This window comes from Rhinatrema bivittatum, chromosome 7 (genome assembly GCF_901001135.1).
Source record: "Rhinatrema bivittatum chromosome 7, aRhiBiv1.1, whole genome shotgun sequence".
Lineage (NCBI taxonomy): Eukaryota > Metazoa > Chordata > Amphibia > Gymnophiona > Rhinatrematidae > Rhinatrema > Rhinatrema bivittatum.
In genome coordinates, this window is record NC_042621.1 from 220,895,209 (window position 1) to 220,909,045 (window position 13,837).

The 13,837-nt window shown below is 46.5% G+C and overlaps 1 protein-coding gene across 1 annotated transcript in view; it reads left to right on the plus strand.

The window, feature by feature from the left end:
* The window catches only part of TNKS2 (tankyrase 2), a 195,548-nt gene that overhangs the window by 171,633 nt on the left and 10,078 nt on the right, over positions 1 to 13,837 (plus strand). Inside the window, exon 25 of the mRNA XM_029609867.1 lies at positions 13,490 to 13,676. Coding sequence (XP_029465727.1) covers positions 13,490 to 13,676 — 187 coding nt within the window. The remainder of the gene's footprint in view (positions 1 to 13,489; positions 13,677 to 13,837) is intronic.

Consider the following 13,837-nt stretch of genomic DNA (forward strand, 5'->3'; position numbering starts at 1 on the left):
ATGGTTCGGAGCCTGTTGACCCCTGCTGAATCAGAGGCAATGGACTGCTCGGATGGGCTGCAATCTGGAGGGAAAGGCCGCTTGGAATTTCTAGCCAAAAAGGTCTGATGCATAAATTCCGGCGAAAAAGGGGGGGGAGGGGGGGTGTGTGATCCTGCTCATCCCCCATCATGGGATCGAGATCTTTCTCTCCCAATCCCTCTATGCCACCCCTGGGGCTCCCAGGAGCAGCGACCATGGCGGAGGGAATTCCCCGCCTCCAGCAGATCTCTCCAAGCGCGCAGCAGAAGACAAAATAGCTGCCGCTCCCATGCTCAATGGGAATAGGTCGGCCTTGGTCGAATGGGGAGAGCGAACTCTATGCAGCTCCCGCTGCTGGGAAAGGGACCCTACAGATCCCCTCAATGAGCCCTCCCCACCAGGGAGGCATCGGGAGCACAAGCCGGCTCGTGACAATCGCGGGAAAACCTCCCCACAGGCAAGTCAGTAAGAGGAACGCAGCATGATAGAGTCCCCAGAGGGGAAATGCTGTGGTAGCGCCGAAAAGGAAGGCAACAAACCTTTAAATCTGCCACTCTCTGCAGGGCGGGAAGCGTCTGAGACCTGGGAGAGCAGAGAGCAAGGCTGGATGGTCTCTTCTGCTTGTTTCCTTTTTTTTTTTTTTTAAACAACTTAAATCGTAGGAACAAAATAGACAATTGATACTTAGCTGAATGGCAGAGGATTATAGAACCGTGTGCTGGGAGGGGAGGGAGTCAGACCACTGGCTATCACCCCTGGTGCACCAGCCCGAACTATTTTGGGGTTCCCAACCCCTGCTCACCCCAGCCTGCGACCAGGAATGATGGTCCCACCAGGACCTACCAACCTTCTGGGAAGCACAATGCTCTGGGCAAAATTAGAGCTTCCAAGAAAAAATTACTATCTTATTCATTTTTTTTTAATTTTTTTTTTTGTGGGTGAGAACTATAGGTTTTTCACCACCTCCATCTGCTGGAGATGAGAGAGATACTGAGGAGCTGCAGGTGGTACACCGGGTTGAGAGGCGGTGCCTGCAAAATTTTCTCTGTCTCCATCTGCTGGAAGGGAGGCAAAACCCAGGAGTCTGGACTGATCTGGGTACTACAGGGAACATTGATTCTCTCACACACTCCATCTCATATACATACCTATGCTCTCACACATACTTCCTCTCTCTCACAGACACAAATTGTGTATGTGCACGCATACCTGAGAGAGTCTATATGTGATACATAGGTTCTCAAAGGTGCGCGCACACATATACACAGACTCTCAAGGCGCACACAAGGCTACACTACAACCAAACACATGCATACAGGCTGTCACACAGCCATACACAAGCATGCATACAGGGTGTCACACATACATGGCCTCCTGTTCTCTTCAGGCCGTGGTAGGATGAGCTCTACTATGGCCTCGCAGGCTCCTCTTCGGGCTGTGGTGGGATGAGCTCCACTATGGCCCCACAGGCTCCTCTTTTCATCAACCCAGGGTAGGGTGTTAGCGTTGAAGCAGGAAAAGTTCATCTGCCGGCGGGTTGAACTTTGCAATGGTCGGCAGCCTCTCTTCCTCTTCAGCTGCCAGTGGGTTGAACTTTGCTGGCAGCCTCTTTTCCTCTTTAGCCACTGGCGGGTTTGGCTCTGCTGGTGGCCCTGCAACCTCTTCTGTTGCCGCTGACCCCCATCCCCCCAGGTGTGCTGCCCCATGCAAATGCATGGTATGCACACCCGGTCACGCCAGGCCTGGGAGAGGATGCAAAAAATGGAGATAGATGTGGGTGAAAACTTCTAGTGATATAGCCCCAGTTAGAGCATATTCCAGTAGCACTGGAAGCTTAAATGAATTATAATGTGCCTTAAGATCAGCTTGGTAAAGGAGGAATATCAAATGTTAAATAAAAAGAAGCTACTGAGCCCTCCCCCCTGCCCCCCTCAAAAAAAAAATTGGTTTATAATGTCAAACATGTTGATTCACTTGAATGGGGAAATTTCATGTTTACATTGGCTAAAAAGCTCCTTCCAACCATATCTAAAACATCTTGTTTTGAATCCTAAGAGAAAAAAATCTACTACTGAGGAAAGCATGTCTGCAGTAAGTTAGGAAATTAGATGCCTTTGCAACAAATCTTTTAAATAGTGATGACAAACAGTAGACTCCTGTCTGTACAGGATAATAGGGCAAGTAAAACTGAGAGCTGACATCCATTTTAGAAAAGGGTATCCCAAGGCACCGAATTATACAAGTGGTGGTGTGACTAGTTTTTGTAGAAGTTAGACTGCATGTCAGTCAGCACCGCACATCAAAATTAGCCAGCTGATTGAAGATTTATTGGCTCTGCTCAATTATGTACCTACATGGAAGCCTGTATGACTTTGTAATCCTTTTGTTGCTGCATCTTGTTTCTCAGGAGGTAAAAACATTTCAGAATATACAGAAAACTGCAGAAATGGTTTTAAAGTGCACAACACTTGCACACACAAGATTTGTTTTCCTGTAAAACTTATGAACTATGCTAGGAATGCTTTTAAGGAAACATTGCTTGAATGCAAATTTTTGTTTAAAGGAATCTCTTTTGCGATGAAAATTAGTAAAAATGAAATGTTTGACTTATCCATGTTTAACTGCTCTGTGACTTTCTGATAACACTTATTCTTTTTACAGACTCACCAACTAAGTTCCTGAAAACTGAATATAGAATAGAAAGCAGAGGATCTTTGTTTTCTAAGCTGAGGCTAGGCATTGAACTAGAAGGATTACACAAACGTTTCCATTTGTTTGATAACAGTTCTGGGAAGAATGACTTCATATTCTATTTTCAGTGTACAGTAGCTAGGTTTTTCACTGAAGGAAAGTGAGGCAGGAGAGGAGTATAGCTTAAAAGTTGACTTTTCATTGTGAAAGCAAAGTCTGGACTTTTTCTGTGCCAGCAGTTGTTATAAGTGGAGAAACTCACCCAAAAGTGTGAGGAGAATTCCAGTATACTTCCTGGGCTGCTGCAGGTACCTGGCCTTAAAACTTACAAGGCTATTTCTGTTCAAAGAAATCCAGTAAGAGATGAGCTGTCACAAGCTGTTCCCTACATGGGAAAGTAAGATAAACCAATAAATTGAGCAGGTATGACCTTGATGGTAATAGAACAGCAACACATTGGCAGACCAAAAGTTTTGCTTTAACAAGTGGCTTCTGCTTACTGTTAAGAACAGTTTTAAAATCCACACCAGAAGTTTTTTTTTTCCTCCCAGGACAAGCAGGATGGTAGTCCTCACATATGGTGACATCATTAGGCAGAGCCCTATTACGGAACACTTTGATGCCTTGATCCCTGTGTCCACAGGGGTCTCCCTTCAGTCTCTTTTTTTTTTTCTCGCTGCAGTTGCCTCGCGTTTAGGAGCTCTGTGAGTTTTTTTCTCACAACTTTTCCTCACAGAAAAATTTTGAAGTTTTACTTCACAAATAATTTCCTTACCCGGGTCTCCCTTCGTGTACATTTTCATCGACGCTCGGTGAGTATTATTCTGTGTTCTCCGGTCAGTCCTGTCACTTCCGTGTCGGTTCCCCCGGGTTACCAACCGTTTTGCGGCCCTCTTTTTTTTCTTCTCTCCCTATGTCTATCACACTCTGTCCGCCCCACGATGCCCGCGGGTGTCCTTGCTGAGATCTTCCACCGGGTCCATCGGGGCTAGAGGGATCGGGGCGTCCATGGTTCCCATTGATGCCGTGGAGGTTGCCATCAATCCCGTCACAGCTACCATCGATGCTGTCAGGGCCGCCGTTGATGCCGACGTCTTTGGTGCTGTTGCCGTCGATACCTCTATCGATGCCTCAGTGCCCTCAACTAACGAAAACGCTCCATACTTCGGACCTCAACCAGAGCACTCATGTAATCCTTAGATGAAAACCACGTCAGGAGCAGTAGAGGCATGGTGACCATCCGTCACCAATGCCATCCAGGACAGCGGTGGCACCTTCTTCTGTGCTGGAGAATGACTGGGCCAAGCACCGAGGGAAACATAATCGCCGGCACCAACAAGTTTCCGCGTTCAGGGTCGGCACCGATACCGCATCGGCATAGATGTCCATCGAGCCAGTTGCGAAGCGGGCCCGGGTACAAGAGTCTCCATGCTCCTCTGCACCCGAGGCACCGAGGCGTTCCACGCCAGTGCCAGGTACTGAGCCACCACAGATCCATGTGGAAGTGCCAGTAACGCCTAGCCTGCCTCCCTCTGTAGCTGCGTTACCTATACCAACTCCAGGGAGGAGCTGGACATCCTCGTCCACTAGGCTGTCCTCTATGCCTCCCGGAATCTACAACCTCAATCGATGCCGGCCCCCATACCGGCACCAACACCAGAACCATCGATATTCGCACCATTGCGCCACCGCCTTGCTGCCCTCATCGGTACCCTACTAACGACAGCCTAAGTCAACGATGCCGACTCATCCTTCTGAGCCTCCAAGGGCAGCTATACTTATCCCGGGATCCTCAAAGGGCGATGGGGACTCTAATACCGCTTCAGCACCGATCCCATCGAGACATAAACCAACCTCCTCTTGGAGCCTTCTCCACCAGAAGAGTGGAGACGATCCCTCCAAATGACATCCCTTTCAACCTGGTCACTAAAGAGGACCAGAGGTTTTCGGGAGGGTCTAGGTAGTAAAATCTTCCAGGGATCCATGTTGGTGTCACACATTGCTGTTTACCAGCTATGTTTGACACAACACCAAGGGAACGTCACTGCCATCAACATGAAGTCGAACAACATGTGATTGCTTCGAAACGTCCTCCCGTTGTCAGCAACAGGACTCTGTGCTAGATGGTGAACCTGGCTTACGGCCCCTGATTTACGGCCCGAAGTCAAAGATAAACTAGCTGATCTGCCATGCACCACAGATCATATCTTCGTGCACAAGGTCCAGCAGACAGTGGCTTACTTGCAAGACCACCACGAGACCCTGCGACAGCTCTCTACGTTTCTTGCATATCCTCCCTCCTCGGCTAGAAAACCAGCGAAGATGGATGCTAGAAGGACCTTTTACCGCTAACACAAGTATTATCCAGCTCCTGTGTGAGACCAACCAGTCCACTTCAAAAAGCACGTACACGTCAACAACTGATATCCAGATCACACCAGCTCCGCCAGTCGGGCAGGCTTCTGGATTTTGAAACCTTGCCAGAGAACAGAACAGTCCATCCTACTGAGGACCAGGGCTCGGGACACACTTCCCCCAGACAAAGCAAAGCAGAGGATTTTAATCCAGCTATTTCCTATTTCCAAGGAAAACAGGCGACCTTCGGCCATCCTGGACCTCAAAAATCTCAGCAAATTTCTTCAGAAAGAAAAGTTCAAAATGGTGTCTCTCGGCACCATGCTTCCCTTACTACAACAAGGAGGTTGACTCTATTCTCATGACCTATTCTCATGACTCTATTCTCATGACCTTCAATACGCTTCATAGTGAGTCAACAGCATTTTCAATACCAAGTTCTGCCATTCGAACTAGCTTCGACACCTCGTGTATTACACCAAATGCCTAGCAGTGATTGCCGCTTATCTATGAAAAAACAGTATTCACGTGTTTCCTTACCTGGACGACTGCCTAATAAGGAGTCAGTCCAAACTAGCTCTAAATTTGCTGGGATTTCTGATCAACTACCATAAATCCCATATGGATCTGTCTCACCTCCTTGCCTCCATTGTAGCAGATCTAGGCACTACAGTCCAAAAGGCCTTCCTGCCCAACAACCACGCAGACATCCTATCAAACTGTCCACATATCTGCTCGCATGCAACATAGCCACAGCCCATTAATTCTTCCTATTGCTGGGTGACATGGCTTCCACGGTCCACGTCACTCCTATGGCCAGACTAGCCATGGGAAAAACTCAGTGCACTTTAAAATTCAGTGCCTCTAAACCGTTAAACTGCTTTCATCCCTGATCCATGTCACCGATCCAGTAACCAGTTCTTCAGGTGACCTTGGCCATGGTTGCATCCAGCTTGGGTTGGGGAGTTCGTATTAACAACCTCCAAACCCAAGATGTGTAGACTCCGCTCGATGAACAGTCTCACATCAACTTCCTAGAGCTTCGAGCCATACGTTATGCCCTTTATGCCTTCAAACACTGCCTCTCACACAAAAATGTGTGGATACAGACAGACAACATAGTGGCAATGTAGTACTCTGACAAGCAGGGACACGCAGGCTCTTATTGTCTCTGCCAGGAAGCCGTGCAGATCTGGGCCTGGGCCCTTGCACACTCCATGCATCTCCGGTCCACTTATCTAACAGGCATACCGAACGTACTAGCAGACCATCGCAATCGATGTCTCCACCCCCACGAGTGGTCTCTGAATCCATGTGTAGCGAGCAAAATCTTCTAGCGCTGAGGTCAACCAACCATCGACCTCTTTGCGTCCGACTTGAACCACAAAGTGGACAGATTCTGCTCCCTACACAGGCAACTAAACGCATTAACCATGGACGCCTTTGCTAGCCCCTGGAACAAAGGCCTCCTATATACGTCTCCTCCGATACCGCTCATAGCCAAAAAACTCTCGTGAAGCTACAGCAGGACAGGGGTTTAATGATTCTCATACCCCCGTACTGACCTTGACAAGTATGCTTCCCCATACTTCTCGACCTATTCATTCAGGAACCAATTCGCCTGCCCACAGCTCAATCTCATAACACACAATCACGGCAATTTATACCATCCGAACCTTCAAATCTTTTCACTAATGTTTTTCAGGTAGTTGTAGCTTCACGAAAAACTTCCACACGTAAATCTTACCATTCGAAATGGACAGGATTTACCAAATGGTGTACACAAAAAGGTATTGGCCCCTTTTCCTGCCCCACTCCATCTTTATTAGGCTATATAGGGTACCTTTCGGATTCTGGTCTCCAGACATCCCCTGCACAGGTACACCTCCGTGCCATTTCAGTGTACCACCAGGGAGTAAGGGATGCCCTGATAACGGCTCAACCCCTTATGAGTTGGCCTGTGATGGGCTTTCTACAACTTATGCCAGTTACGGAATGGAACCTAAATGTAGTACTCATAAGGCTCATGTGTTCCCCGTTTGAGCCTTTGCATTCCTATGACATTAAAAATTCTAAATTAATCACATGGAAAATTTGTCCTTGTAGCCATTACATCTGCTCAAAGGGTCAGTGAGTTACAAGCCCTTGTTGCATACTCACCCTAAACTAGGTTCCTCTGTGACCGAGTGGTCCTCCATACTCACTCTAAATTTCTTCCTAAGGTGGACACAGTCTCTCCCCTTACTCAGTCTATAGTCTGTGCACTCTTTTCCCAAGGCCTCACTCTCACCAGGGCGAGAGGTTTTTGCACACCTTGGACTGTACGCGTACACTTGCATTCTATCTAGACCGCATTGCAGTCCATAGGAAATCCACCCAACTCTTTGTTTCTTTGACAAAAACAAGCTGGGAGTTAGTGGGCAAACAAATTCTCTTCAACTGGCTGGCAGACTGTATCGAATTCTGCTATGAAAAAGCAGGCCTTCCTCTCCAGGGGAGAGTGAAGGCACATTTTGTAACGGCCATGGCAACGTCAGTAGCATACTATCGTTCAGTACCAATTGCCGACATCTGCTAGGCTGCAACATGGAGCTCTCTTCACACATTCGCAGCCCACTACTGCTTAGATAAGGAAGGTTGTCAAGACTCTGCCTTTGGACAATCTGTCTTGAAAAATTTTTTCCCAGTATAATGCCCAACTCCTTCCACAACCACTTGCTGTGATTTCAGGCTGCCTCATCATTGCCAATAGCACCCTAGTTATAGTGCCTGTTGCACGAGTTGTCTGTTATTGGCCTGGTTTTTTTTTTTGTTTTTTTAATTTTAACATGTTTTGTATACCGTATATTCGGTTTTGCCATCATAACGGTTTACATTAGGAGAATAACAGAGTTTTAACAAATACAATTTGAAGATAAAGTTGGGTAGCATTGGGGGGTAATAGAGGGTTAGATTATATAGGGAAAAGTTCTTGGGTGTCTGTGGTAGAGTTTGTGGTTTTATTAGTCCATCATAAGTTGATAGGATGGTGTCTCTGTTTTCTGTGGAGTTGTCTGGTTGGGAGTTTGTTGGTGTTGGTAGTTAAGATTTTCTGAAAAAGCTCTGGTAAAAAGTCAGGTTTTTAATTCTTTTTCGAAAGTTTTGGTGTCAACTTGAGTTCTTAGCTTTAGGGGTAAGGAGTTCCATAGAGATGGGCTGGCGATGGATATAGCGCGCTCTCGGGTTGATGTTAGGTGTGTGATTTTTGCACGAGGAATTTTGAGGAAGCCTTTATTCATTGAGCGAAGGCTCCTTTTTGGAGCATGTAGTTCAATGTGTTCAGTTAGCCAATGGTTTTGTTGTCCTGTAATTAATTTGTGGAGGATTGATAAAACTTTGTATTCTATTCTGTATTTAATTGGGAGCCAGTGCAAGGATATGAGAGTAGGTGTAATGTGTTCTTGTTTCTTGGTTCCTGAAAGAATCCTGGTGGCTGTGTTCTGGAGTATTTGTAGTGGACATATGGTGGTAAAAGGGAGGCCGAGGAGTAGGGAGTTTAAGTAGTCCAGGTTTGCAAATAGTAGTAGTTGCAGAACTGTTCTAAAGTCATTTTGAGTGAGGAAAGGTTTGAGACAACTGAGTGTCAATAATTTGTGATAACCTTCTTTGATTTTATTTGTTTATATGGGTTTTGTAGGATAATTCTTTGTCAATTGTAATTCTGAGGTTTCTGGCATGGTCAACAGGAGAGATTGTTTCTGGGTTTTCTGTTTTGAGTGATTGGGTGAATCGTTGATTTTTTTGTCGAGGATGATTAATTCAGTTTTATCAATGTTGATTATGAGTTTTAGGTTGGAGAGACATTGTTGTAATATGAGTCAGCATGTAGCTTGCTAATCACCCATATGTGAGGACTACCATCCTGCTTGTCTTTGGAGAAAGCAGAGTTGCTTACCTGTAGCAGGTGTTCTCCCAGGACAGCAGGATGTAGTCCTCACGAAACCCACACACCACCCCGCAGAGTTGGGTCCACTTGCGTTTTATTTTTCGCTCGCACTTTTTTGCTACAAACGAGACTGAAGGGAGACCTCTGTGGACACAGGGATCATGGTATGCTGGGCATGCTCAGTGTGCCAGTCAAAGTTTCTAGAAACTTTGACAAAAGTGTTCCGTAATAGGGCTCCACCTAATGACATCACCCATATGTGAGGACTACATCCCGCTGTCCTGGGAGAACACCTGTTACAGGTAAGCAACTCTGCTTTATTTCAATTAGTTTTGTACATTTTCTATCATTTGGATACCCTTTATGAGGATGGGTGCCTAGTCACCTTATGGGGGGAAAAAGGCCTTAAGTGTAGGATATAGAATTTTTGTTTAAAAAGTGACAGAATATTGGTATCAAGGTTGTATTGAGATTATACAACAGCAATCGCCTTTATCAGTCTTCAAAGTATGTTGTCTCTGATGAAATGAGCATGCTGTTTGAGACTTTGTGTATTTTATTTTATTCATAATTAGGACAAGTACAGTAGCTGTCCTACCCTTATAATACTGTATACAGATATGTGTCTTGACTGCTTATTTAGGCAAAATTGAACATGCCCAATTTATTTACAGAAATACACAAGGATGTTTTCAGCATTCTGAAACTCAACTTTCTACAAGTTCCCAGTCTTCATGAGTTTTATACCTGTTTAATTTTCTTCCTACATATAAAATGTTTAAGGGAAAAAATAAGATTTGTATAATCCACTTGACAAAAAATATATCTTAGTGGAGTACACGTTGCATGGAAAATCGTTGCTATTTCTCTGAGGACAAGCATGATGGTAGTCCTCACACATGGGTGATATCAGATGGAGCCTGGCATGGAACTTTGATCTCAAAGAATCTAAAACTTTCAAACATGCCCTACTGAGCATGTGCAGCTGTAGTCATCACCCTCCCCCTAGGCAGTCCCTCATTCTCTCTTTATCCGTAGAGCTGTGTGAACGTGGGAGCTGTGTGCTCATGGTATTCGGCTTTGCTCTCTTCTTCACAGTCTTTGTGATTTTTTTTTCTAGAGCTGCAGCTGTTTAATTTCCTTTACCTTACGGTAGTTTTCTTTTCTTTCTCTTTTTCCTCTCTCCTCTGTCTGCAGCAACATGGCAGGCCTTAAGTCACTGGAGAGTCTGTCAGAGACAGAGTCTGTTTCTTCCTTTTAAAAAAAAAAAAATAAATAAAATAAAAACCTGCAGTTTAGTTTCTTTGTCCTCTCTTTGCACTGTCTGTTTTTGTACCTTTTGTCCGGTGCTGGCAGGACTTGGTGATGATCCTTGTAGGCCGCTGAGCCTGGGGACTTGCCTAAGTTCTCCCTGTGCAGGAGTTCCATATCGTTTCACTGATCGTTTGGAATCAATGGAGGTCAGACAACGAAGAGATTGAGGACTATACTGTTCCTGTGGGGAGGAGAGCTCAACTCCCCCACACCCAAAGGAACTAGTCTCCATGGGAAGGAGCCCTGGATGATATAGTTTCCCCTCCTGCTTTGCTGGTGATGGCAATGCAGTCTTCTTGGTAGAGAAGGTAAGCAGGAGCCTGGGCAAGTATCTTGCTGCCGCCCTTCAGTGCCATGCCCAGTAATGGTTGCCCGTGCACGTCTGTGACCAGCGCACCATTAATCTAATGCATCGATATCAGGACCGTATCAGGGACCAGAACTGCTATTGAGTGCCATGGTCACCCTTGATGCTGTCGAGGGGCAGGGGCACCATCTGACATCAGGGTGTGTGACTGTCCTCGATACTGTAAGGGCTTTCCGTGCCATAGACATTTGAGGACTCGAAGCACCAGAGTCATCGAGTGCCTGGGTATTCAAGGTGGCGGACCCATCCATGCCATGGATGCCCCAGTTCCATTCCATGCCATGGTTGCCTCAACGCGGGGCATTGCCTCATTGCCATCGCGGTGCAGAGCTGCCCCAATACCATAGACGTCCTCCATGTCATCCATACCCAGAGCCCAGTGGTACTGGGGACGCCGCCATCACACTGTTCCTATACACTCCACTGGGAGTTACAGTGCCAGTGGAGTACATTATCATGGTTGGGTACAGCAAGGCATTTATTCCAAGCGTCTTGGAAGATGGCAGGTGGCATTCTCCCTATCTGTGCAGTTCTCAGCCAAGCCAGGATTCTGCCATCATCATGTCATGGTCTCAGTCTTCTCATCAGGTCTGCTCACAAAGTGCTGGGGAGATCTGGTGGAGAAGACCAATTATTTGCCTTTTGGCAGCGTATTGCCACTTACTTCAACAAGTGGATACCATTGTATGAGTACTGATCAGCATGTTTTTACAGCAACGGGCTCTTTTTTTCCAGTTGCCTTCTGCTGTATGGGTGTGTGTGTTTCCCTTGTGGCGAGCACAATAGGTTGTGCACCACAGCCACAGGACTGACCTAGGACTGCGTTCCTGATGGAACCCTAAGGGGGGCATAGACACCGAGCGGGTAGTATCAGGAATCTTCTCCCTCAAAGAAGAATGTGTCTTTCAACCCTCTCTTTTCACAAACCCCTTTTGTGGGGAATCCCTGGAATGTTTATCTCTGAGCTGGAGCCTCGATTCTTTGAATTGGTGAATCTCCTGGAAGGCCAGGGCTGGGGAACAGCAATGGTGGTCATTGGACCGTTTTTGCTGGGCTCCTCTGCTTATTACTGTGACCTACCCCATCTGAGGATAGCTGCCTATGGTGGATTGGTCACTTCTGAACATCAGCAATCAGTGATTGTAACTCAACGGGAGAGTTAAAAGGTTTTTGGGATCAGGAAGCCCTGATTCCCATTACTCCTCTCCCTTCAAGAAGGGGAGATTTGAGTGGGTTCCTGTGCAACTCTTATGGGTTCCCCTCTGGGCACCCAATTGTCCACCCTCACAAGGGGTGTCCCTTGTTCTTCATTCCTATGGAAGGGATTTCACCGCTTCTGACTGGCAGTTGCTCTCTGTTCCTTGCTCCGACAGCCAGTCAAGTGGTAGTGACCTACTTAGGTTGTTCTAAGCACATCAGGTCTAATTCGCTAGGGAGCCTTTCCAGAGTAGCTCCTAGGTGAACCTTAAGGGTTTCTCCCATCCAGGAGTCACCTTGATACCTGCTGAGTTCAATGGGCCATTCTGGCCAGTCATTCTCACCTGTGGGGACCCTACCTCAGTGAGGAGGGTTCTAGTCCCATAGCTGAGGAAGATGGGGGACGAGGGACACCGTAACAGAGGTGCTGCTCTTGGTTATTGTGGCTTGCAAGCTATGCTTCCTCATTTTAGAGAGAACCCTGTCTGCGGACAGTGGGGTCCTGGTTCATGCAATTATTGTTCCATTACTGGACCGTGTGCTTTCTTGGGAGAAGTATTTGCAATCATGGCTGGGGTATTAATACCTAACCCAGGAGCTTGGCAGTCTGTTCCAAGATCACCCTGGCCCTGCCCTGATAACATTAGGGTTTCCAGGCCAGTGAAGAAATCCTGTTCAACAGGAGTTGCACTTGCAGCAACCTGACTTCCTGTCTCTTAGTGGTGTATTTCTGAATTTCTTCCCTGGTGAATTCGCTCGGTTTCAGCTGTTCCAAGCAGACTGAGGGCTTTATCTTGGTAGGTAACTCCCTACTGGAATCGGCAGTGGGTTATTCTTTTGGGGTTGGGATATACCACCTAGCGACTTGTGCTTCCCCAGCAGTCTGCCTCCTTGTGTTCTCGCTCCCTCCAACTTCCAGTTGGGGGGGAGGGGAGGAAAAGCTAAGGTGTTCATGGTAGATCTTAGTGTATACCTGAAGGGAAAGATGCACCATGTTTTCACTATATTTTCGCCAGGCTTTGGCCAATACTGCCTTTAGCTTTTCTCTCTTCACTAGGTTGCCCAAAGTGCCTTCCTGTACATCTGACCAATCCTTAGACAGGATGGATAGCCCTGCCCTTGACAGGGTGCAGGGTGGGTGAGCTTCAGGCCTAACTCTCTCCCTGCTCAGATTTGGGCTAGTGATCTATTCAGGAGTTGCCATTCATGCCCTGAAACTCTTGAAACTGTCCTGCATGGTCAGCTAGGTGTAATGCTTCGGGCACATAGGGTCTGTCTTAGGCCCTGCCATTGTTGCTGATTATTCTCCAAGCATTGCTTGGGCTTTTCTAGTCCTCACAAAACCCATCCGCCTTCCCTGGGAGTTGGTTTCTCCATGTATTAGCTATATTAGGGACTGAGGGACACTGCCTAGGGGGCAGAGTGATGACTATATCTGCAATTGCTCAGTAGGGCATGTTTGAAAGTTCTAGATTCTTTGAGCTCAAAGTTCCGTGCCGGGCTCCATCTGATGATGTCATCCAAGTGTGAGGACTACCATCCTGCTGTCCTCGAAGAACACCTGTTACAGGTAAGCAACTCTGCTTTCTTCTGGCACTAAATTATTATTTCATTGCTAGGTTCCCCATTTGTGAATGCAATAATTCACAAAGGTTTTGATGAACGACATGCTTACATAGGTGGAATGTTTGGAGCCGGAATTTATTTTGCTGAAAACTCCTCCAAAAGCAATCAGTATGTATATGGAATTGGAGGTGGCACTGGATGTCCAATTCACAAAGACAGGTCTTGTTATGTTTGTCATAGGTAAGTGATTTGATAGTTAAATTGTTGATTAAATTTGAAGTTCAGAAGGCCATTGAAACTGATGTTATAACCACCTAGCCGTTTTCTGTACATGGAATTTTGGAGATGGGAGTAAAAACACTGCTGCCTATAGCCACTTCTGTAGCAGTGAAGAAGAAAAC